The sequence below is a fragment of the Heloderma suspectum genome, chromosome 1 (genome assembly GCF_057233095.1).
Source record: "Heloderma suspectum isolate Gila_16-S chromosome 1, 16-S_ref, whole genome shotgun sequence".
NCBI lineage: Eukaryota > Metazoa > Chordata > Lepidosauria > Squamata > Helodermatidae > Heloderma > Heloderma suspectum.
Window position 1 is genome coordinate 354864450 of NC_139458.1, and position 24607 is coordinate 354889056.

Sequence of the window (24607 nt, forward strand, 5' to 3'; positions counted from 1 at the left end):
TTGGCAATTCTGTTCATGGATTTCTCACATCACATCCAGTTTGGCTTATTGGTCAATAAGCTCTAGCAACTTGTAAATGAGTGTTTGTCCAGCGTACAAAGCCTGTTGTATGGAGATTGAAAGCAAGACAATCTGGTCGTGTTGCTTCTTGTATGCCCCGGCCGTGGGCTGCTAAGGTTTGGAGGTGCTGAGAGAATGATAAGCCAGACCCAGGTTTGTTTACAAGGAGACTTTATTGAGTACTTACAGCATACAGGCATACCCAATGGTTGGATCAGACAGCTTCTCTGAACCCAGAGCCAAGGGGTACAATGGGTCTTACATGTCAGCAGTGAGGCAGCATGACAGCAGCAAGTGTTAATTACTGTTCATCTGCAACTTTCCCAGCATAGCCTAACAGTGCTTGTTCAGAAGGAAAACAATCAGAACTTTCCCAGCACAGTCACCTGTAACTCAGCATAAACATAGCCTCACTTCTCAGGCACATCCTAGGCCCTGATAAGATGCTAGCCTTCATTAGCATGGAATGTGCTGAGGCCACACTATCAACCTTTGACTCATCTCACATGCTCAGAGGCCCACTAGCAAGGAAACTGCACTTATAATGAACCTAAGCCAAGCATTATGGATCTCTAGGCCCCTCTAAAACTACAGGTGACTTGGTTACACTCCTGGGGCCATTACATTTCTACAGATTTATTTTACATTCATGCAAATCATTTCATAGCATTGCACTCTGGATCCCTTTTGTGTGACTTGTGTGTGTGGCTTTCAACAAAAGATTACTGGTTTTCCCTCATTATTCTTTCAATCCATGGAATAAAGTTAGAAACTCGAACATAAACACCAGGCTTCATGGGCTGGCCACAGCCAAGTCTCCAAGAGTTGACTCCATGAAGGATATATTGTCCTTGTTCTGCACAAATCAGAGGCCCTCCACCGAAACCCTACAAAAGATAAGAAGGGAAATGAACAAAGAAATATAGAAGATATTAATATAACTATATAAGCAAGTTAAACTTCCTAAACAAGTCTCACTAGATAAATTTTATTGCCTAACAATCTGTACAAGAGATTATCAGACCCAGGACTTGCTGAGAACCAGATTAGACGTGATGTTAAATGCATCTTTGCACTTAACATGCAGGTTTTGAAAATGCAAATAGAAGTGTGTGTGTGTGTGTGTGTGATAATTAAAGGGATCAGAGCAGGCATGGAGGGGGATTTAACACTTTCCTCCCCTGCTGCAGTCCTGAGGAAAACTCCTCCAAAATAACATACTATTTACATTGGGAAGAAATCTTCCATTGAAGCCAGTAACAGCAATTATTTCAGGTAGAAAGCCAAACATGCCTTCATTAATCTCTCTTACCTCACAAGCATCAGCACCACCAGCAATATTACCAGCACAGAGTTCTCTGGTTCTGACTCTGCCATTCAGAAATTCGGGCTGATTGCACACTTTATTTTCAATTACAGGAAAGCCAAACTCTTGAAGAAAGCCCTCTCCACCAATTCCTTTGCAAACAAGGTGGAAAAAAATGTAAATGAAATGAACAGCTCCTGAACAATATAAATTTCCTGGTCTGAGGTTACTGTTAAAGCAAAGCAGGTCTCAGCCTGATCTGTGCCTGAATGAGAAACTTTATGGGGGCAGGGGGAGTTCTGAGCTGCCCAAAGAGTGGGATATAAGCATGAGCATTGACAGCAACTATTCCTCCTGTTGATTTCCTGAGTCCAGCACTGAATCCGTTGTGGGATAACTTGTACTCCTTTAATGAGGAAATCTGAGGACCCTACACCAGCTTCTGCTCTGAGGCGCAGACACCCACGCTGCAGTACACAGCCCTACGGTGCAGATGGATGCAAGACGGATGCACTGTATAGCGCAGATTGCCAGAACTGGTGCACCCATCACACGCATCTACCAAATCGAGCGGTAGCCTACGCATGAAGTCGCATGGCCATTTTCTTTTGCTGGACAAGGCGAGTTTATGTGTTGGCAATCCATGTAAGATGAGATCCTTAGAAAGGTCACGCACACACAGGAGTTCTAGCTGACCCCAAAGTCTGGCAAATGTCAAAAATTAAGCTTGTCAAACTTGCGATGGGCTATGCAACCTCCAATACATACTGAAATCTTCTTACGTCCTTGTTGCACTAACCTGGATATCTGCCTCAACCATGACTGTGATGGAAACCAATTGCTCATGTGAATCCACCCTTCAGTGAACTTTGCCCAGAATCCTGAGCAAAACACCTTAAAATCTTGTTGCAGTAGCACTCTGTACCTCACCTTCCACAGCTATAAGAGAAGGCACATCCCATTAAAATAAAGGAGACAGCTACGTCCACAGTCGGGATCCTTTAGCACAGATATTTTTCTCATTATGAGTAGCATCATGTCAAGAAAAAATATTACTTAACCACTTTGCATTCTTAGCTGCACAGAATTAACTCACCCCATCCAGTGACATAGCATTCTGCTCCGCCTGCTACCATGGAACTGACTGGAGGCAAGCATGCTGGAATTACTTCATTGGTGATCAGTACAGGGCTGAAAGAAACATTTCGAAGAAGTTTGACTTTGAGCCAATTCACACTGGTGTTTCCCCCTGGTTTTATAACATCTGGCTCATGCACACGGCACATAATATTGTCTGGTCGCTATTTCTCCCTCAATATTCTGCTGTTTCTCAGGCCCCATCTACACATCCAATGTGATTCTGCTTAAAACCGCATTTTCAGCAAATCGAATTTGCTCCTTCAGTGGCACATGCAGCCAATTAAGGCAGCATATACAAAATAAAAAGAACCGCTTTTGCGTGGGAGACTGCAGAAATGGCATTAGTTCCGGCATATATGGGTGGAGTCTCATGACATCAAGAAGCCATTAAACTTAAGTACAGGTCCTCCAGAGTGGATAAGTCGAGATTGAAAACAACAGGCATCAACAAGTTTCCTTCTTTAAAGTCATTAAACTTAAGTGCAGATCCGCTGCTGTGGATAAGCAAAGACTGAAAACAAAAGGCAAAGCAGTCCCCAATTCCCCACACCTCTCTCCCCTCCCGTGCTGAGTAAGTGCAATTGAAGTCAATGTGATTTACTTCTGAGTAGACAATCTTATCTGGTGTTTTCAGCTTGTTCCATTGAGCAGAGCCATGTGAAATGTGTGTGTGTGTGTTATTCTCTCCTCTGTATTTCTCTGCCTCAAGGAAAACTGAGCTGAAAATGCACCTATAAACATTGCAGCTGTCTCTATTTTGTGATCAGTGGGGCGGCAGTTGAGGAGGGGGGAGAGAGAAGATCTCTTTGCCTTTTCCTACAGTCTCCTAATTCTCCCTCCACCCCAGACACACCGCCCTGAGAGTTTTGGCTGGATGATGCTGGGACTGGCGGTCACTTCCCAATGCGGGGCTAATTTCTTGGCGAGCCCTAGGTTGGGCAGCAGGGCTCAGTAGCGGCAATATTTTTTAAATCTCCCCAGTGTTTGGGATAACATGTTTTTTAAATCTCCGCTCATTCGCTGCTTCACACATCTGGAGCTGTGAATTGGGAGGAGAGAATACAGAGAGAATCAGGAAGAGAGTGGGAGGAAAAGCAGGATTGCAGGAATAACTTCTCTCCATCTGGGGACATCCCTTTTTTAAAATATCCATTAAGTCTTTACAGGTTATGCAATGGTGTGTGATTTTTTTTTTTAAAGGCATCCCCAAAGCAACATGCTGACTTTCCCAGGAGTAAGCCTCAATGAAAAGAATGTGATTTACTTCTGAGCAGTTATCCATGCCAGCTAATTGTTCCTTGAGGCAAAGAAATCAGACAAAGGAGAGAACTTGTCTCATTCATTAAGTTTATTCAAAGGAGTGATCATCTGGATGGGATTGCACCCATGAAGGAGCAGGTTCATACCTTGGGGGTCCTCCAGGAACCATCTTTGTCACTTGAGGCTCAGGTGGCCTCAGTGGCATGGAATGCCTTCGGTTGGTGGCCCAGCTATGCCCCTAACTGGACAGGGATAACCTGGCTTCAGTTACCTATGCTCTGGTAATCTCCAAGTTAGATTACTGCAATGCACTCTATGTGGGGCTGCCTTTGAAGGTGGTTCAGAAGTAGGGATGTACGAAACACTTACCTGGTTCCGCGCTGAGGCATCTGCGGTGGGGGGGAGGCACTCCGTCCCTCCCCCCGGAATCCTCCCCGGCTGGCTCCGCTCCGTGGCACGTCCACGGAGCTGCCAGCCGGGGCCAGCTGCAGCCGGAGTTCTGGCCACGGCTGGGCTGCTGCAGCTGCAAATGGCGGCCATCGTAGCACCCACCATTTGCGTCCTTCCAGGCTGCCGTGATAGGCTACGTAAGTATTTACGTAGCCTATCACGGTAAAGGCAGCTATGCAAACGGCGGCCGCTATGCCATTTGCGTGGCTACCTTTACCGTGATAGACTACGTAAATACTTATGTAGCCTATTACGGCAAAGAGTAGGGGCACAAACGGTGTAGTGGCCGCTGTTTGCGCCCCTGCTCTTTGCTGTGATAGGCTACGTAAATACTTACATAGCCTATCACGGCAGCCTGGAAGGATGCAAATGGCGGCCGCTATGACAGCCACCATTTGTGGCTGTAGCAGCCGGCCGAGAGACCAGCTGCTGCTGCCGCCGCCTCCACCCCAGGTAAGCTTCGTCCCGGGGGGATTCCGCGGGGTGGCGGGGGTGGGAGGCTGTTTCGCCACGGGTTTCAGGGGGCTGAATGCCAGTGCATTCGTCCTCACTGAAATCCATGGCGGAATTCTCTGCCATCCCTATTCAGAAGTTGCAGCTTGTGCAAAATGCAGCAGCTAGATTGATAACAGGGACCAAAAGGTCTGAACACATAAGACCTACTCTGGCCTGCTTGCATTGGCTGCCCGTATGTTTCCAAGCCCAATTCAAGATGCTGGTTTTAACCTATAAAGCCTTACACGGCTTGGGACCACAATACCTGATGGAGCACCTCTCCCAACACAAACCTACCCGTACACTATGCTCAACATCTAAGGCCCGCCTCTGGCTGCCTACTCTAACGGAAGCTCGGAAGACAGCAACAAGGGAGAGGGCCTTCTCGGTGGTGGGCCCCCAATTGTGGAATGATCTCCCTGATGAGGCCTGCCCGGTGCCAACATTGTTATCTTTTTGGCACCAAGTTAAAACCTTTCTTTTCTCCCAGGCACTTGGCAACATATGATGAGTTTTAATCAATCCTAGATTGTCTTATGTTTACAGTTGCTTGCTTGAGGTTGCTTGCTTGAAGTTGTTTTAGATATATGTTCTCTTGTACGTATTATCTGTTTGTGTGTTTTTTATGTAAATGGCTTTTAATCTCTGTATTCTGTATTTTAATGTTTTTAATCTTTGTAAACCGCCCAGAGAGTTTTGGCTATTGGGTGGTATAGGAATGTAATAAATAAATAAATAAATAATCATGTGGAGGTATCCATTAACAAACACACCAGCCCACTGACCCCCCCCCCCATGAGCAGTGGAGGGTGAAGCTGACAGGAAGGGTTAACTTTTTCCATTCCTTAGCTGATGTCCTTGCAATGCTGAAGCCACTCCTACTCCCCCTGGGAACAGCACCGCAAGCTTACAACACAGAATCCCGAAATGCAGGCAAGTCGTGGTAAGTGGAAAGTCCATCACAAAAGGACTTTGCAAAAACTTGGATTTTACAGTAAGAAAACTCGCAGTTGATGCAGAGTGGAGGGAATATCATGTATGAATGCCTGTGAAGTGCAGTAGAACCAGAGTAAATCCCCTATATAGATGGGGCCTCAAACTACTTTTAGGACAGTTTTTCTGGTGCTTGCAGTTTCCATGCAATACAAATATGTGTTTTCCAACCTAGCAGTATTATAACTCTTACCCATAGGAGTGGATTTTAAGCTTTCCCACACCTTCTCCCCCTGCCCCCGCTCATGTCTTTCTCCTCCTCCCCTCCCTCCTCCTTTAGTTCCCTGCTCTTTATCAAACTGATTTTAACAGGATTTGTAGGCAGAAAAAAAAACACTTGGAGTGAGAGGCCAGCAACAGAAAGAGCAGGATGAGGGGCCATTTTGCTGGACAGCACTAGGTGAGAGCAAATGAGAAAGGAAGAGAGAGCATGGTGGCGGCGGTGGGGGGGGGGAGTCCCTCACCAGATGATATGCCAGAGGTGTGAACAGAGGATGAGAAGGAGCTAAATGTCCATCTAGCTTAGGGATGGTGTGGGCGCCCAACTGGGCCCAGGAACCTGCTGAATCCCCCCCATCCACACCTCTGAACCTGGCTCAGCAAACCCCCACCCCTGCCCCCTGTGCCAAGCGAGAGGCTGGGGCTTACGGCAGCTGTCCAGTCTTCATGCGAGCCCCAATTTAGCACAAGATGGGGGCTCAATATTTTTCGTAGATCTACTGTTGCACACAACGATGGCCATAAAGGGTCATTGCAACCATGTTAGAGGCCTCTAATATGGTTGAAATGGCCCTTCACGGCCACCATTGTTCGCTACAGTAGATCTATGAAAAATACACAGCCATGGTCTTGTGCTAAAATGGGGCTTGCATGGAGACCAGGTTGTCAGCCCCCAAAATGGATGCCCCGCACTGCTGCCGAGCCCCTCCGCCAGCCCCACTGGCTCGCCCGACGTTGCTGACTGGGTCAGGTAAATAGCAGGGGTTTGGCAGGCAAAGCATGGGGTGGGTGTGGGGGGCTCCGGCCATCCCTAGACTAGCTAAAATACAGAGTGGGAGGTGTGGCAGAGGCAAGGAGCACCTCCGCCACACCTCCCACTCTGTAGTGGATACTCGTAAGTCTCCGAGTTAGGAAGCTTACGAATATCAAGAGCACAGCAGATAGGATTCCGCCCTAAATTCCCTTTAAACATGGCACCATCGCTATCATGACTACTGGAATGAAATGGAGCTTGCTTCTGCTGCCCTGATGGTAAATGCATGTCCTTGGCAACAACCAGCATTTTGTTGTAGGAAAGGATTATATCTATTTAAAGTAACAATTATAAAATGAGCACCTGTAACCATGTACATGCTTGCTGAGCTCCCCGACTGTAAAATGATTTTTAAAATAAGAAAGAAAGGATGCTGTGGCGAGCCTGGCATGACCACACACTGGCACAAGGCCTGTTTGCCCCGCTGCCATCACCTGCTGTTCTCTGGGTGGTCATTTGAGCCCCCCTCCCGGGCTGCAGAGCCCTGAACTTAGGCCCCAAGGTCCGGCCCTTGCTGCATCACCACAGGAAGCTGTTCCAACAGGCAACCGCTCCCTGCAGCTACAGTGATTTCAACTACACTAATGCAATACACTTTTAAAAAGAAGCATGGCGCTGTGATCAAACTTTGTGATCAAAGCCACAACCACTTTGGGAGCCAGTTCACGCAAACATTGCGCCACCATGGAAGACAGCCAAACCAAGCTAGTTTTCAAAAGCTAACACACCACAATAACATGAGCTGAGTGGTAAAGGCACTGCTGAAGATAAATAAACTATGAAACCAAGGATACCTGCTCAGTTTCAGCAAGGCAATGTCTGCCCCATTTGGTTCTTTGAACATTCGCTCAACGTTTCGGTGTTGTGCGGATTGCTCTGAAGCTGTCTCTGAGTGTAACCCAACCGCCACTCTGTAAGCAAAAGGCCTTGATGACCTGCAAGAGGAAGATTTACTGCGTGAGAACCTCTCCAGATAACCAGGACTCAGATCTCTTCACGGTGGATGACCAGGGCAGAATCCTCTAGAAAGGTCTATTAGAGACTAGGACCCAAATGGAGGCTTTTGTCGTGCCATCGCCCTGCCTCACTCATGGAATTTTACAGGGTTGTCTTCCACTTGTAACCCTCCCATCCCATGTTTTTCCACCACTTCTTCCATCTGTTTTCTTCCTGCAGAAAACCCATTAGGGAAGAAAAGGCAGGACTGCTGGCACAGTGCCTTCCAGTTGGTAGCTCTAGGGGTTCTCCATCTGTAAGCACCCGAGGGGCTTGAGCCACACACGTGAATCTGCCATTTTGAACCTAACCCGCTGTGGCCAAGTTGGCAGCAACTATTTGGGAGCATAGGAGCAGCTGCAAAAGACGAATGTTCAGAGGAAGTCGTGACTACTGTTAGAAAGGCTTACCGTTCTAAGCAGTGAGTTGCTGTCACAACCCACTGTGGATTTATCAGTGTGCCTCCGCAGAAGTGCATATTGAAACTGAAAGAGAGGGGGAAAGCAGTATATTAGTTTCATGACACAACACAGAAGTCTTTCTGCCTGGTGAACATGTATTCTCTATCCCACTGCAATCTTATTAACATGATTGCAATGAATGCTGTTCAGGCAGTTGCCTCTGAAACCGTTTAAATGCTGAAGCAGTTTTAGAGAGAGCCCAAAGCTTTTCATTACAAGCCATGAAGGTTGATGTCATAATAAGAGTGTGTGTGTCTTTCTTTAAGGTGCCACAAAACTCTCTGTTGTTTGGTTACAACAGACTAACACAGCTACCCCTCTGGAAATGGTTACTTCCCCCAGGCACAAATATATGCTATATCTCATACAGACTTCCCCCACCTGGTGCCTTCCAGATGGATTGGACTGCAACTCCCATCATTGACCTACACTATCTGGGAATGATAAGAGTTGTAGTCCAGCTTGGGAAGGCTGATTTATTACACTCACCACCACCACCATCACACACAACACATGAGAGACACGGGGCATTTCTACACCAGCCTAAAAACCTGCATTTAAAACGGGGCTTTCTGCTTCCATTTTAAGTGCAGGATCACCACTGACTCCCTTTACATGTGCTTCCTCCCTCCACCCCCCATATCTGAGTCTTCCATTATCTTTCATTGATCTTGCTTCTCTTCTTGCCACTTTAACTCTTTTCACGGAGGAAACTGAAGCAGAACACAATGGGATAATTCGATAGCTCATCATCTGCAATCTATTTAAAAATGGAACAAAGGGCATTTAGTGCAGAGACACCCTGAAGGGTCACAGCATCATGTAAAGAGCCTGCAAACGTCCGTGAAGGAGTGATCTCAATTGCAGGATAAAAGCTCGTGTGAAGGAGCCCACATTGTTACCTAATGGAATGTAGCTTTTAATACCTTGTTCGGAGACTGATCTGCCAGGGCCAAGAATGGGGATCTGAAACACAGCCGCCAACAACCCTTCCAGAACACAGTCTTGGTGTATGCTTGGCTTTTCCACAGGTGTTTTGTATGCTTGGCCTTTCTTCACGAGCAGCTAAAGAATGAATGGAAGAGACACATAAGTGAGGTATAGTAGAATGTGTCAGGAAGGATTATAAATATCTCAAGAATAGGGATGTTAGAGAATTCCGCCACGGACTGCAATGAGTCTGTGGCGGAACGGAGCACTCCCCCCACCACCACCCTGCGAAACTTTCCTGGGACATACCCTACCTGGTGTTGGCCAGTCTGGTCCATCTGCTGCCCCGGTCTGTGGCCACAAATGGCTGCCCCGGTCTGTGGACACCATTTGCCTCCCTACTTTAGCTGTGATAGGCTATGTAAGTATTTACGTAGCCTATCACGGCAAAGAGCAGGGATGCAAATGGCGGCCACTACACCATTTGTGTCCTTGTGTTAGCCGTGATAGGCTACGTATATATTTACGTAGCCCATCACGAAAAGAGTATAAATATATACGTAGCCTATCACGGCTAATGCAGGGACACAAATGGTGCCCGCTACACTGGACGCCATTTGCGGCCGCAGCCCAGCAGTGGATGGAAGTCCATCCATTTACATGCATCAATATAGTGAAATCAGTCAAGTGAAATAAACCTAACTGCTGTAAAGGAAACTCAGTAAGAATGATGTGTACACACTTCCCACTGTGTAGCGCAATCCTGCATATTTATTTCAAACTAAGTCCCACTTGAGGCTTATGCCTTGGTTAATGTGAATATGATTGTAGCCTTAGTCTTTGAAGCAGGGAAAGATATGGACAAGGGATGGTATTTTACATACATCTCTATTATTCAGTTAGATAGCTCTAGTCGATGTTGACAAAGTATTGACTGGCAACTGTAATGGACATACCAAGGTATGGTAGAATCATGTCACTCTTGAAACTGATACAATAAACAGATATTTTGTATACTGACCAGACAATGTCAATAGGGTTTTATGCTTAAACGCAGCCTAAAAATAATTTAAAATAAATAAAATAAAATAAAATGTATTCTTGCAGTGTGTGAATATGGCAATTACTGGTGTTTATAAACATTGTCCATTTAACTACCATTAACAAAAACAGGTCAGTGATAAAAGCTTCACATAAGCAAGTTGACAGTACCAATTTATCACACAGAGAGCTCATTGATGTGATCAGATGAATTGGCTCTGAAGGCAGAACTAGACATGATCAGGAAGACAGAATTGTCCCCCAAACTGGCAATCCCATGTCAAGCTCTTCATTCTCTTACATAAACAAGGTACATCCACGCTAAAGAACTGATTCAACAGTCATTCCCTTTGCCCAGGAAAGCCTGGGCACTGTAGCTGCGTGTGTCTTGTGCTGCGGATGGGCTGGGGGCTGGGGCTAGCTTTCGGCAACTCTGTTGGAGCTAAAGGGCCCAACACATACAGGGATTTTTGTATATTGTCACCAGGGTTTTACCCTTAAAGATATCCTAGAAATAATGTGAAAAAAATATATTCAACTGAATGCAGAGTTCCAGAGAATGGCAAGGAGAGACAAGAAGGCCTTCTTAAATGAACAATGTAAAGAAATCGAGGAAAACAACAGAATGGGAAAGACTAGAGATCTCTTCAAGAAAATTGGAGATCTCAAGGGAACGTTTTGTGCAAAGACGGTCATGATAAAGGACAAAGAAGGCAGGGACCTAACAGAAGCAGATGAGATTAAGAAGAGGTGGCAAGAATACACAGAAGAACTATACAGGAAAGATCTTAATGTTCCTGATAGCCATGATAGTGCGGTCACTGAACTTGAGCCGGACATCCTAGAGAGTGAAATCACGTGGGCCTTAGGAAGCATTAGTAACAACAAAGCTAGCGGAGATGACAGCATTCCAGCTGAGCTATTTAAAATCCTAAAAGATGATGCTGTTAAAGTGCTGCACTCAATATGCCAACAAATCTGGAACACTCAACAGTGGCCACAAGACTGGAAAAGGTCAGTTTACATTCCAATTCCAAAGAAGGGCAACGCCAAAGGGTGCTCAAACTACCGCACAATTGCGCTCATTTCACATGCCAGCAAGGTGATGCTCAAAATCATACCAGCTAGGCTTCAGCAGTATGCGAACTGAGAACTACCGGAAGTACAAGCTGGGTTTCGAAGAGGCAGAGGAACTAGAGATCAAATCGCCAACGTTCGCTGGATCATGGAGAAAGCAAGAGAATTCCAGAAAAACGTCTATTTCTGCTTCATTGACTACGCTAAAGCCTTTGATTGTGTGGATCACAACAAACTGTGGCAAATTCTTAAAGTGATGGGAGTACCAGACCACCTTACCTGTCTCCTGAGAAACCTGTACGAGGGTCAAGAAGCAACAGTAAGAACCAGACATGGAACAACCGATTGGTTCAAAATTGGGAAAGGAGTACGACAAGGCTGCATATTGTCACCCTGCTTATTTAACTTATATGCAGAGTACATCATGAGAAACGCTGGGCTGGATGAATCACAGGTCGGAATTAAGATTGCCGGGAGAATTATCAACAACCTCCGATACGCAGACGATACCACCCTAATGGCAGAAAGCGAAGAGGATCTAAAGAGCCTCTTGTTGAGGGTGAAAGAGGAGAGTGCAAAAGCTAGTTTGAAACTCAACATTAAAAAAACGAAGATCATGGCATCTGGCCTCATCACTTCCTGGCACATAGAAGGGGAAGAAATGGAAGCAGTGACAGATTTTACTTTCTTGGGCTCCAAGATCACCGCAGACGGTGACTGTAGCCATGAAATTAAAAGACGCTTGCTCCTTGGGAGGAAAGCTATGGCAAACCTAGACAGCATAGTAAGAAGCAGAGACATTACCTTGCCGACAAAGGTCCGTCTAATCAAAGCTATGGTTTTCCCAGTAGTAATGTATGGCTGTGAGAGCTGGACTATAAGGAAGGCTGAGCGCCGAAGAATTGATGCTTTCGAACTGTGGTGCTGGAGAAGACTCTTACGAGTCCCCTGGACTGCAAGGAGGTCAAATCAGTCCATCCTAAAGGAAATCAACCCTGAGTGCTCATTGGAAGGACAGATACTGAAGCTGAAGCGCAAATATTTTGGCCACCTAATGCGAAGAGAAAACTCTCTGGAAAAGACCCTGATGCTGGGAAAGACTGAGGGCAAAAGGAGAAGGGGACGGCAGAGGATGAGATGGCTAGATAGCATCACCGATGCAATGAATATGAACTTGAGCACACTCTGGGAGAGAGCGCAGGACAGGAAGGCCTGGCGTGCTATGGTCCATGGGGTCACGAAGAGTCGGACATGACTGAACGACTGAACAACAACAAATACGTAAATCAGGTTGAATTCACTTTACACCTGCTTAGCCCAGAGATCATAACCAGAGCTGTCTGGGAAATGACCTTGGAGTGCAGGTTCTGAGGTCGGTTCCCGAAAAAGAAAAAATCCTATGGCCATCTAGCCGCTGTCTAGAGGCCATGGGATTGCACCCTAAGTGTGTTATAGCCATGCCCACTGGGAAATTTAGAGCTCAGGTTATATTAGGACTATTTCCTTGAATATGTCTCAACTAAGCTAATCTGTTCATACTGCCTTCTTGAATTTGTAATTTATGCTATGCGTCCAGCGTCTTCAGTACAGCTACAAATGCACAATTTCTTTGCATTATCTTTTCTTTTTTTAGCACGTGTGGCCACCGTTTTGAATATGCAACCCCCACTTGGGGGTTGTTGTGTCATGGAAACCCGGTGACGGTGGGTTAGGCAAGTGTTAAACAACCGTCACATAACCCACGGTCTGTTTTAGGGTTATATGAGGGTTGTTTAGGATTATGCCAGGTTGCACATGCAACCTGGCACCCACAGGCACCACAGCTCATTGTGGGTTAAGTAACCCATGGTGGGCTGTCCTGTCATGCGATCAGCTCCTTTCTCCCACTGCCCTGTTCCTGAAAAAAGTCACCTCTCCAAAGCGGCTGTTTGCATTTTAAGGGAAGCTTCCCCTGGCATCAACGGAGGCTTCCCTTGAAATGCAAATAGCTGGTTTTGGAGAGGAAAATTTGTTGGAACTCTGACAGGGCGAGAAAGAGTTACACTTCCCCCCACACCCACACCCCTCATGGTCCACAGGCTTCTTCACAGCTGCTAACAAAAAACACACTTTTCTGGTTTGACCTGTACTTGGGGAACTTACCAAATAATACAAAATACTGAAAATTGCCCAACAATGTTTAACCCTGTATCTTACACTAGTGAGATTTACTCAGAAGAATAAAGTTGCTTTTTTAAAAGGTGCTACTACAATATTTGCTATAATGGTCTTGCAAATAGTCTGGTAGTGCAGGTGAGGCAAACAGAATTCTTCATCATTAAAAAGAATTATACCTGTGTATAGTACATCTAGAATTGCCTTGCAAAAAAATAAAATTCTGGTGTGTGCGTCCTCACCTTCACATTCTGCGATGCTGCAATAATCAAATCTGGTTGCAGGATCTGTTGTGTAGCACCAGGGGCCTTTCTCATCATTATCAGGATTCCGACAGTAGTTTTCCTGTAATGAAGCACTAGGGTGAGTTGTAGGTGAGTAACTAGTAAAAACAAAGATAACAAGTATTGCAGGGAACCACACATTTTTTCCAGGGACTTTGGGACTAAGTATATACATCACAATTATTTTGTATCTCAATCCAGCTAAAGGTCAATAACTGAGTCCTATGTGAAACAGCACAGCTAATTCTTCTGTTGCTTTCAATAGAACTGGGGACCAAATTACACATGATGTTTGGGAGCCATGTTCAGATTGCCTTAACTTCAGAGCTGCCATACGGGTGTGTGTGAGTGCAAATTGGATTGGTGAAGCAGTCCTATGGGAGGGGAGTTTCCCCAAGGTATTTCCCCTATCAGAATGTCCTTCCTGAAGCTGCTATTCATCCTTTTGAGGCAGGAAGGCAGGTAGATCAAGGCCAACTTGTCAGGTATGGCTCAGGCGTATGACCTCTACAGCAATCAGGGGGCTGTCACAGCCTGTATTGAGCAGAGCACACGTGAAAGGCCACATTCTAGATTTTCTTTTCTGAACCGGACAGGGTTCTTGTGATGTAATACATATGGGTCACCTCCCTGTAGGGTTCCTCTAGCAATACAGTAAGGCTCAGATGCTTCATAAGGCAATACAGGACCAGGACAACGTGGAGCATCTTTGCTGGTCCCAGGCACTCGATCCTCCCAATCTGGATTTGGGACTGAAAGACCCAGGAAAAGTGCGGGTGCATGGAGGGGAAGTTGTCAGCAGGCACAACTTGTGACATTGCACAACATCATGACTGATCATGGGCCATGTCAGATAAGGCATCAGCCTTGGCTTCCAATTTCCTGGCTTTGTAGAGTTTGGACCAATGTGAGATAGACTTATCATCTGCTCTTTTAAACCGGCAAGTTTTTTTATTGAATTATATATGATTTCTGCTCTGAAATTTGAAACAGCAGTTTAATGACCATTTGCACTGAAATCAACATGCATGGCTATGTCCAACTCAGGGAGGTTGGTAGGCTGAGTCCAGGAACAGGCAGTCTGCACACCCAACCGTGTGGCTTCCATGCTGATTCCCTGTGCATGTGCAAGTCCCACACCCTGTCTGTATATTCTACATATTGTGTTCATACAGAGGAAAGCATAATGCTTCTGTGTGACTCCTATGCCAGGGATGTTCAACCTCTTTCAGCCCGAAGCTCTTGTGGGCCAGTGTCCAGTGGTGTTCAGAGGCAAAGGCGAATGGGCCAGGGCCAAAATACCAGCATGCTTCAGCTTAAAGCTCTAATTGCGAGTGACTAAGCCTTGGTAGTGGCATGAGAGGCTTTTAGCATGGAGGAGGGGTGGAGGACAAACCAGGAAGCCACCAAATGACTGGCACACAGGGGGAATGGGTGGGGCCAGGGCAAGGGGCGTGGGCATCTGGAGAGCCCCACATGGCTACACTGGGGCCCAGGCAACTGAGATTTGGCCTGGTGGTCTGAGGTGTGATATCCCTTCTGCCCACTCCCGAGATATATGAAGCGCTTTGACCACTTTAGATGTTTCATATAAATGCTATATATCGTTGGAGGTAAACCTTGAATAATTTTGGAGCCCATTGGGGACTGAACAAAGGAAAGTTAAAAGCTGCTCACCCATTCTATTTCAATGGAAAGTTCGTAATTCAGCTTTGATTGCTTCCCCTTTAACAGCTATAAATTATTGTCCCTCAGTGTTTCCCAGGAAAACACTGTATCTTCTGATTAATCCTTTTGTCGTCTATTACTGCCAATGCAGTCAGGAAGTACATAAATGCTATCTTGTCAAGTCACCTGGCTCCTGACTGGAATCGCAGCGAAATAAGAGCCGCTTCATGCTTTACACTGTACTGCAAGTACACTGGTATTTAACTCCTGCTTATTGCAGTATGTGAGAAGTGGTTGCGCGTATGTTCCATATGCTCACAGCTCCCCAGTATGGTCCCCTGCGTGACATATCTCCCCTTCACACTCTATTGGCACCATCTAGCAAAAGTTAGGAACTAAAGCTGCCATCCTATTCACACTTCCCCGGGAATACATGCTCCTGAATTCAGAGGGACCTACTCCTGGCTTGGGCTTTCATCAATGAGGCATGCAACCCAACCCCGTGCATGTTTACTCAGAAGTAAGTACCACAGTATTCAACGGGGCTACTAACTCCCAAGCAAGTAAGCAGAGAATGGTGGCCTAATGTTTGCTGAATTGTGCTCTACGTGTTTCCCACAGCAAATTCAGCTCAAACATCCACAGACTTGCAGGGCTGCCTAAAATGGGAAGCAGTTCTGCGCAGATGGGAAAAGGTCATACTTGGGTTTATGAGGGCTCTCATCTGCCCAACGCTGGCATGATACACCTGTCCGAGTTTTCGATTCAGTTCCTCTGTAGTCCTGTCCATTTCCTCTCTTGCATTCACGTAGAAAAACTGGAAGAAAATATATGCATTTATTATTATTACATAATAATAACATCACCACACACACACATATACATGAGAAATTAACTGAATTATATATGTACCCCAACCACAAACCCTGACTGTGCTTAACATAGGGGTGTACGGATTCCCCACCTGAACGGATGAATCCACACAGGGGGGAGGCAATCCATTCCCCCCCCCAGAATCCCCGAGGATGCCGCAGAGCCGAGGGCCGCCCCGTTCCGCCATCCGCCTGCCCCAGATTCCCCCCCCCATTTTTTCTGGCTCTGGAACGTACGTAAATACTTCGTAATTCCTGCTGAAAAATCCTTTCCGCGTGCCCTCGGTCTCTGTAAGAGTAAAGCCCTTGTGGGGATTCCCCATGTAACTTCTGGTCACCTGATCTCACCTCACCTGATCTCACCTGACCTCGCCTCACCGGAGTTGTCCTGACCTCACCTCAGCTGACCTCACCTGAGCGGTTCTGACCTCACCTCAGCTGACCTGACCTCACCTCACCTCACCTGACCTCCACAGACAATAAACAGAAAAGATGAAGGATTTCCGTGGACGGCTCAGCCGCAGCGAAGGAAAGCCTCCGGAAAATGCCTCATAAAAAGGGTAAAGCTGCTCACGGTCTTTCTTCCTCCATTTCCCATTTACATTTTTATTTCTGTAATTATTTTCCAAAAATCCGCCCTTTGGTGGAGAAAAAAAAATTGGATCCGCGTGAGCTCCGGTCCGGGTCAGCCTGGCCGCCCCGTTCCGAGGAGGATTCCACAGACCACATTTGTCACAATTTGAGCCCATTTAAAATCTGGGCAGAATTCTCTGACATCCCTAGTTCAACTGCTCCAGTATATGTGGCCTCCCGTTCACTAAATGGAAGCGCAGCTCCGTGTGCACAAAGGACCATGCAGCTGCCCGCTCCACTGACATGAAGAGGAAGCCCATGCTTGTGAGGGAGTTCCTATGTCATCAGCTTTGCTTTTCTTTTTTTAATGACGCAGGCTACTATAAATGTCCCGAAATATAAATGTGTATGTATCTTTTAAGGGGAAACAAAACGTTAGCCAGAAGGTCAATGATTAGGGCTCTCCCGTGCACGTTTTCTTAAAAAACGAATTAGCAGCCCCAAGAGGCTGTTTTGAAGATCAGGGAAGCAGCACTTTGGGGAGGGTGTTGCCTCTTTCAGAGAATTTTCCGGATGGCCCAGATATCATCGTCTTCCAGCTGCAACCCTCCCATAACCAAGCAGTATCATCCAATGTCGGAAGACATACAGGTTCTATTTTTCTACTTGGTTTTAAAACACCTAGTCAAACAGACTAGTTACACTGTGTTGTGTGCATGCAAATGGAGATTTGTATGCATGCAACTATCAAAGGCTGCTAGTCATGATGTTGATGTGCTGCTGCTTCCAGTATCGCAGACAGTACGCCTATGTATATCAGTTGCTGGGGAACATGAGCAGGAGGGTGCTACTGCACTCATGTCCTACTGTTGTTCCCCCAGGCAGCTGGTTGGCCATGGTGTGAATAGCATACCAGGGTAGATGGACCCTTGGTCTGATACACCACGGCTCTTATGTTCTTGGGATTTTCCACCAGCTTCCAGGAACGTAATATCACGCAGTGTCCCCGGCTTACATACTCCGCTTCATACATGCTTACTGGAGACATGTACTATGCCTGACAAAAACTGATAACTGTTTCCTTTAGCTGTCTTCATAGAGTGTCTTTCTCTACTCTCAGTGCTGTACCTAGAGAATGAGAAGCCGAGTTCCCGTCTTACTGGACAGCTGTGATTTGTGGTGGCGCGTAGGCCAGCAGCGAAGGGAGAAAAGCTTGGTGAGCAGCGGTTGCACAACTGCAATGTCTGCGCCTTCCCAGGGAGAGGACTGCTGAGTCAACTGGCGCTCCAATGGGCCTGATGGACGTGGGGCCAAAGGGGTGGACCCACCAGAGTGAGATCTCTCTCCTTTGTTCTCACTCCAGCTCAACCTGAGGCCCCTAAAAGCAGGCCTCCCATGATGAGGCTGCAGGATGGCAGTTGCTGACTTCCCCACCCACCTACCCACTTCGGGTAGTAAGATGTCTTGCAGCGGCAGAAGCAGTCACCACTTAATGGGGCTGGGAAGGAATTTCACCTGCATACCAATTGGCAAAGACAGTGCAGGGTTTTTGCCTTTCCCACTGCAAGATTAATTCCATTGGGAATAAAATGATCTGGACTATCAGTAACTTGCTTCATTTATAACATTTGTTACAACCGTGTAGGCATGATAGGCATTGGGCTGGATCCATTGGTGGGGGGGAGCGGGACTGGGCTCCCTGCTCCCCCACAGTGGGGATTCCCATAAGGGATCTCAGGGTTGTGGCACCAAGACCAGCCCTCCAGGTGTAAGAGACCTACACAACTGCACCAGACCAGTGAATTACAAAATGTATAGTGATTAGTGGTACATTTATGCCAATTGATTGCACAAAACAACGATTATAAACAGTCCATCCAAATTTCAAAACAGCTACATCGTTTCTGCTTGTCAGTCTACAGAACCCTGGTGTGTTTCTGTTTTGACTCTATAAGGTTTTCGTCAGGTACTCCTGTAGATCTAACGACCCTGTTCAGACACACATTGGGGCAGGGTGGTTAGGCTAACCATGGTGCAGGGTGGTTAATGCTAACCACTGTGAAAGCCCCTGCCGCACGTGCAGCTAACCATGGCCTGCAGCTCAGTTAGCCTAACCACTCTCTAACTGCCCTCCTTCCTGCAGTCCTCCCACTGCTCCCTCACGCATCCCAGAAGCCTCAGTGGCTCACACATCCATTATAGCAGCAGTGCTGTTGATGGCTGTTGATGGAAATTGCGCAAAACCTGCCATATCGCTAAAATGCAAAATCGCCATATATTGCTAAAACACGCATTATCCCCATAGAGCACTAAAATGGGCATTTGCACATGTGTGCAAAATCTCCATACGAATATAAGGATTTTGTGCATATGTGTGTTTTACCACTATGTGGGGCTAATACGTGATTTAGCGATACATGGTGATTTTTGTGCAAATTTTCAACATTTTTATTTATTTTTTGCTTATTTTTGTAATGGAATCAGAAAAAAGGATGAAAATGACTGCCATCAGCAGCATCACTCCCATAATGACTATTTTCAGCCATTCTTGCCCCGGAGCTCTATGGAAGCTCTCCGTTAAACACAGGGCCTGTTCAGACATTACACTATGCCATGCTTAGCGCTGCGAAACAACTTGCAGCAGTTAGTTAGTGAGCGTGGTTTGCCCATGGTTAATAAACTACCATGGTTGGGTTTGAACCCCATTCTGATATCACACTAAGCCACCATAGTTAACTCAGAACTCCTAACCATCATGGCTTAGCGTGACATCTGAACAGGCTCACTATATTCTGTAACAAACTGCAGTAACTAATAACGCTGAAGAAGAAGAATTTCACTTCCTGAGCGGACAAATTCTTTCAGCAGTATAGTGGTCAACGAAGACCAAATAGCCTCCTTAGTTGTGGTTAAGAGTGAGGTAATCCCTCAGATTTTTTCAGCTCACCCTTCCCAGACCATGTAGATACTCTCAAGACCGGTCACCAAACAGTCACCAGGGTTGTCACCTGGGACCAGTCACCCAGGGCACAATCTACTGTCTAGTTGGTGACAGGTCCAACTGTGACATCTGTGTAACTTTGCTTTCTGGCTCACTGTATCAAACTAAAGGGTATTTCAACCCAGATGAAGTCATGTCCATTTCCCAGCTGTAAATAGTGGCGTGACAAAGGGAAAAAAGTTCACATGGGAATATGGGAAAGGTTCCCTACATTTACTGCAGTTGCAGATGAAGTATCAAATAGATTAAATATCAGATAATAGATTAAACCCTTCTGCAAGAATCTGTCTGTAGCATGTTAACGGGCTGAAAGTGAATGACCAAATCATTGGTTATCATTTATTACATGCCAACAATCAAATGTGCTGGATCTTAATTGGCACTTTTCTGAATTTGATTCAACAGAATTTAGTTCTGTATTAAAAGGTGAATATGAAGATATACTAAGAAAATTATTGATTATGCTAACAACAGCTAGTTACTCTAGGAAAAGAGTTAAATATACCAAATGTATAAGAAAGGTACCCCATAAAAGTGCACTTTTGGCTGTTTTCAAATAAGCACATTATGATGCCAGCACAAAACAATGTGCATGAAATGCAACTGTAGCAAATCACATCTACTTTTAGTATGTGTGAGAACAAGGATTTATGTTTCATGTGAGAGAAAGGCAACACAAACATTGGTAATGTCTTTGCATTGCACATTCCAAAAACCTAAAGAGCCAAATAAAGCCCTTCAAAAACGTTCCTGTTCCATAATCCAGCATGCACACTTAGAGATGGGCAAATGATCGCATTCACGTAGCAGGGCTTTTATTCATTATGGGTATGCATAGGCAATATTGCATCGAAGGCTGTGTTGGAAGCGCTTCTAAGTTTGAGTTCGAATACAAATGGGAAAATAATTGCCAAACATCCTCCTACAGAAGACATCTGCTCTCTGGCTGGCCATTCCTTCCCCACCCACCTGCAGGAAACCCCAGCTCACTATTTGGGGGCAGCCTTCAAAGGTGCATGAAATGTCAGGGTCTCAGTTTACATGATCAGACTCTGAATTGACATGAATATGTCAATGTGAATACACTTGTTCAGTGAATTTTCGACCGTTGAACTATCACTGTAGGTGACATTGTGTATTAAGACACTTTGTTTTGCCACAGCCTTCCCCAACTTGGTGCCCTCCAGATGTGCTAGACTGGCTGGCTGGAGCATGCTTGGAGTTGTAGGCCAACACAACTGGAGGGAAGCAGGCTGTTTTGCTCTGTTCCAGTTCAGAGGTGGCCAGACTCTGTATTCTCAGAAACCACTATATTGTCCATACCTAGTCAGGGCCTGGAACAACCTGAACCATCTGGCCCGACAATGAAGCTTACCTCACCTAGCCATCAGGGATGGAGCATATGCAATCACATGCTACGAGGCAAATCTGCTCCCTGAAAGATCCCCTCAAGAGGCACACTGGCAGCTGTGAAAAACACAGGCAGTCTCATTGCACCTTTGCTTACAAGTGAAAATGTGGGCCAAACGAGATATGACTCGGGAGATATGCAATCAGGCTCTCCTGTCTTGTTGTCTCTGAGGCACTCCCCTAGTTGCCATTCTCTATCTGCAAATGCTGCCCTGCCCCAGTCCTCATGAGATGGAGGTTGAAATTGTTCTAAGGCTGTTTTCAAAAACATATATTCCCCCTGTATTTGTGAGGCAGGCTAGTAAACACTTGCCATGGTCTTCTTGTTAGTAGCAGGGTCGTTTCGGTTTATGCCAGGTTACACATGCAACCTGGCACCCACGGGCACCACGGCTCATCGTGGGTTAAGTAACCCATGGTGGGCTGTCCTGTCATGTGATCAGCTCCTTTCTCTCACTGCCCTGCTCCTGAAAAATGTCACCTCCCCAAAGTGGCTGTTTGCATTTTAAGGGAAGCTTCCCCTGGCATCAATGGAGGCTTCCCTTGAAATGCTAATAGCTGGTTTTGGAGAGGAAATTTTTGTCGGAAATGTGGCAGAGCGAGAAAGAGTTACACTTCCCCCCACACCCACACCCCTCATGGTCCACAGGCTTCTTCAAAACTGCTAACAAAAAACACGTTTTTCTGGTTTGACCCTTACTTACCAAATGATACAAAATACTGAAAATTGCCCAACAATGTTTAACCCTGTAACACAAGTGAGATCTACTCAGAAGAATAAAGTTTCTTTTTAACAAGGTGCTACTACAATATTTGCTATAATGGTTTTGCAAATAGTCTGGTAGTGCAGGTGAGGCAAATGGAATTCTTCATCATTGAATTATACCTGTTTATAGTACATCTAGAATTGCCTTGCAAAAAAATAAAATTCTGGTGTGTACATCCTCACCTTCACATTCTGCGATGCTGCAATAATCAAATCTGGTTGCAGGATCTGTTGTGTAGCACCAGGGGCCTTTCTCATCATTATCAGGATTCCGACAGTAGTTTTCTTGTAATGAAGCACCAGGGTGAGTTGTAGGTGAGTAACTAGTAAAAACAAAGATAACAAGTATTGCAGGGAACCACAAATTTTCCCCAGGGTCTTTGGGACTAAGTATATACATCACAATTATTTTGTATCTTAAACCAGCTAAAGGAAGTCATAACTGAGTCCTGTGTGAAACAGCACAGCTAATTCTTCTGTTGCTTTCAATGGAACCGGGGACCAAATTAGATGTGATGTTTGGGAGCCATGTTCAGATTGCCTTAACTTCAGAGCTGCCATATGGGCGTGTGTGCATACAAATTGGATTGGTGAAGCAGTCCTATGGGAGGGGAGTTTCCCCAAGGTATTTCCCCAATCAGAATGCCCTTGCTGAAGCTGCTATTCATCCTTTTGAAGCAAGAACGCAGGTAGATCAAGGCCAACTTGTCAGGTATGGCTCAGGCCTATGCCCTCTACAGCAGTCAGGGGGCTGTCCTAGCCTGTATTGAGCAGAGCACACGTGAAAGGCCACATTCCGGATTTTCTTTTCTGCACTGGACAGCGTTCTGGTGATGTAATACACACGGTCACCTCCCGGTAGGATTCCTCTAGCAATACAGTAAGGCTCAGATGCTTCATAAGGCAATACAGGACCAGGACAACGTGGAGCATCTTTGCTGGTCCCAGGCACTCGATCCTCCCAATCTGGATTTGGGACTGAAAGACCCAGGAAAAGTGTGGGTGCATGGAAGGTAAGTTGTCAGCAAGCACAACTTGTGACATTGCACATCATCATGACTGATCGTGGGGCATGTCAGATAAGGCATCAGCCTTGGCTTCCAATTTCCTGGCTTTGTGGAGTTTGGACCAATGTGAGATAGACTTATCATCTGCTCTTTTAAACCGGCAAGTTTTTTGATGATTGAATTATATATGATTTCTGCTCTGAAATTTAAAACAGCAGTTTAATGACCATTTGCACTGAAATCAACATGCATGGCTATGTCCAACTTGGGGAGGTTGGTAGGCTGAGTTCAGGAACAGGCAGTCTGCACACCCAACCGCATGGCTTCCATTCTCATTCCCTGTGGATGTGCAAGTCCCACACCCTGTCTGTATATTCTACATATTGTGTTCATACAGAGGAAAGCGTAATGCTTCTGTGTGACTCCTATGCCAGGGATGTTGAACCTCTTTCAGCCCGAAGCTCTTGTGGGCCAGTGTCCAGTGGTGTTCAGAGGCAAAGGCGAATGGGCCGGGGTCAAAATACCAGCATGCTTTAGCTTAAAGCTCTAATTGCGAGTGACCAAGCCAGACTTTTAGCATGGAGGAGGGGGGGTGGACAAACCAGGAAACCATCAAATGACTGGCAGACAGGGGGAATGGGTGGGGCCAGGGCAAGGGGCGTGGGCATCTGGAGAGCCCCACATGGCTAGACTGGGGCCCAGGCAACCGAGATTTGGCCTGGTGGTCTGAGGTGTGATATCCCTTCCCTCTTCTACATGGTACAGTTTTCCACTCTACTCGTTTCTTGTTGACACATGGAATGAGGTGGGTGTGCAGGAACTCCCATACAGGCCTTTGGTTAGCCACTCTCCGAGTGTCTCTACACGAGGCATGGATCGTGCGCTCGTGATCATTCACTCACGGAAGGTCATGGGTCCTTTTTCTTGATGTCAACAACCTCCAATTAGGGATGGATAGACCCATCTCCATCCAGGATGCAAGGCAGCTTGATGAGCTTCCCCCACAGCTCGTGCAGTCCGGACCCACTCGGTGAGCTTACCTGCTTCCGTTCCCTTCCCTCCTGGCGAGGCGCGCAAGCTGCCTCTCCTCTCTGCACCAAGGACTCTGGCAGTCAAGCCTTTGTGCTTTATGCACACAAGGGCTTGGCTGCCGTGTCCTTGGCGCAGTCAGCCCCCAGCACTCTTGGCCTGGCCTCCTCCCGAGGAGTGCTGCCGAGGGCCTTCAACACACATCGGCTGTTAAGGAAACCCTTGACCGCTGGTAGAGGCAGGATGGGTCCTGGCTTGGCCATTCCTCAGCGCTCTCGTCCTGGCCTCCTCCCAAGAGTGCTGGGTGCCAATGCACTCCCAGGCACTCGCTGAGCTTTTTATAAAACCCTGAACATGCTGTAATAAATTGAAATTGCGCAATAAAACAGCATCATCTGCTGGCGGTATGAATTAAGCATATGGGAATAAAACTGGCAAAAAGCGGAGGTGGGGGGAGCACATATATTGTGCCAGCCATTAAATGCGCAAAGACTCTGGAAGGCAAAGCCTCGGTAATGCCGCAGCATTTTTGCTAAATGTGGACATGCCCTCAGCCTCAGTCTCTCATCTGCAAAATCAGATCAATATCTTATAGGCTCAT

At 46.3% G+C, this 24607-nt stretch overlaps 1 protein-coding gene across 1 annotated transcript; it reads right to left on the reverse strand.

Annotated features, from left to right (window-relative positions):
* Positions 1 to 221: 221 nt before the first annotated feature.
* Positions 222 to 24269, reverse strand: LOC146359719 (plasminogen-like). The gene is made up of 10 exons (XM_084818672.1): positions 24115 to 24269; positions 22154 to 22293; positions 16051 to 16165; positions 13639 to 13778; positions 9121 to 9259; positions 8144 to 8218; positions 7532 to 7672; positions 2463 to 2557; positions 1373 to 1518; positions 222 to 947 (listed from the first exon to the last, which is right to left on the reverse strand). The coding sequence occupies exons 1-10, from the start codon at positions 24267 to 24269 to the stop codon at positions 783 to 785; spliced, it is 1311 nt and encodes a 436-aa protein (XP_084674798.1). The 3' UTR covers positions 222 to 782.
* Between the last annotated feature and the right edge of the window lie 338 nt (positions 24270 to 24607).

Bases quoted from the DNA above. Each gene is read 5' to 3' on its own strand.
- LOC146359719 (XM_084818672.1), bottom strand. From the start codon at position 24,269: ATGGCCAAGCCAGGACCCATCCTGCCTCTACCAGCGGTCAAGGGTTTC. The intron at 8,219-9,120 runs GTATTAAAAGCT...CCTCTCTTTCAG, and splicing joins CAGATCAGTCTCCGAACAAG to TTTCAATATGCACTTCTGCG. The intron at 1,519-2,462 runs GTGAGTTAATTC...TTGTTTGCAAAG, and splicing joins ATGCTATGTCACTGGATGGG to GAATTGGTGGAGAGGGCTTT.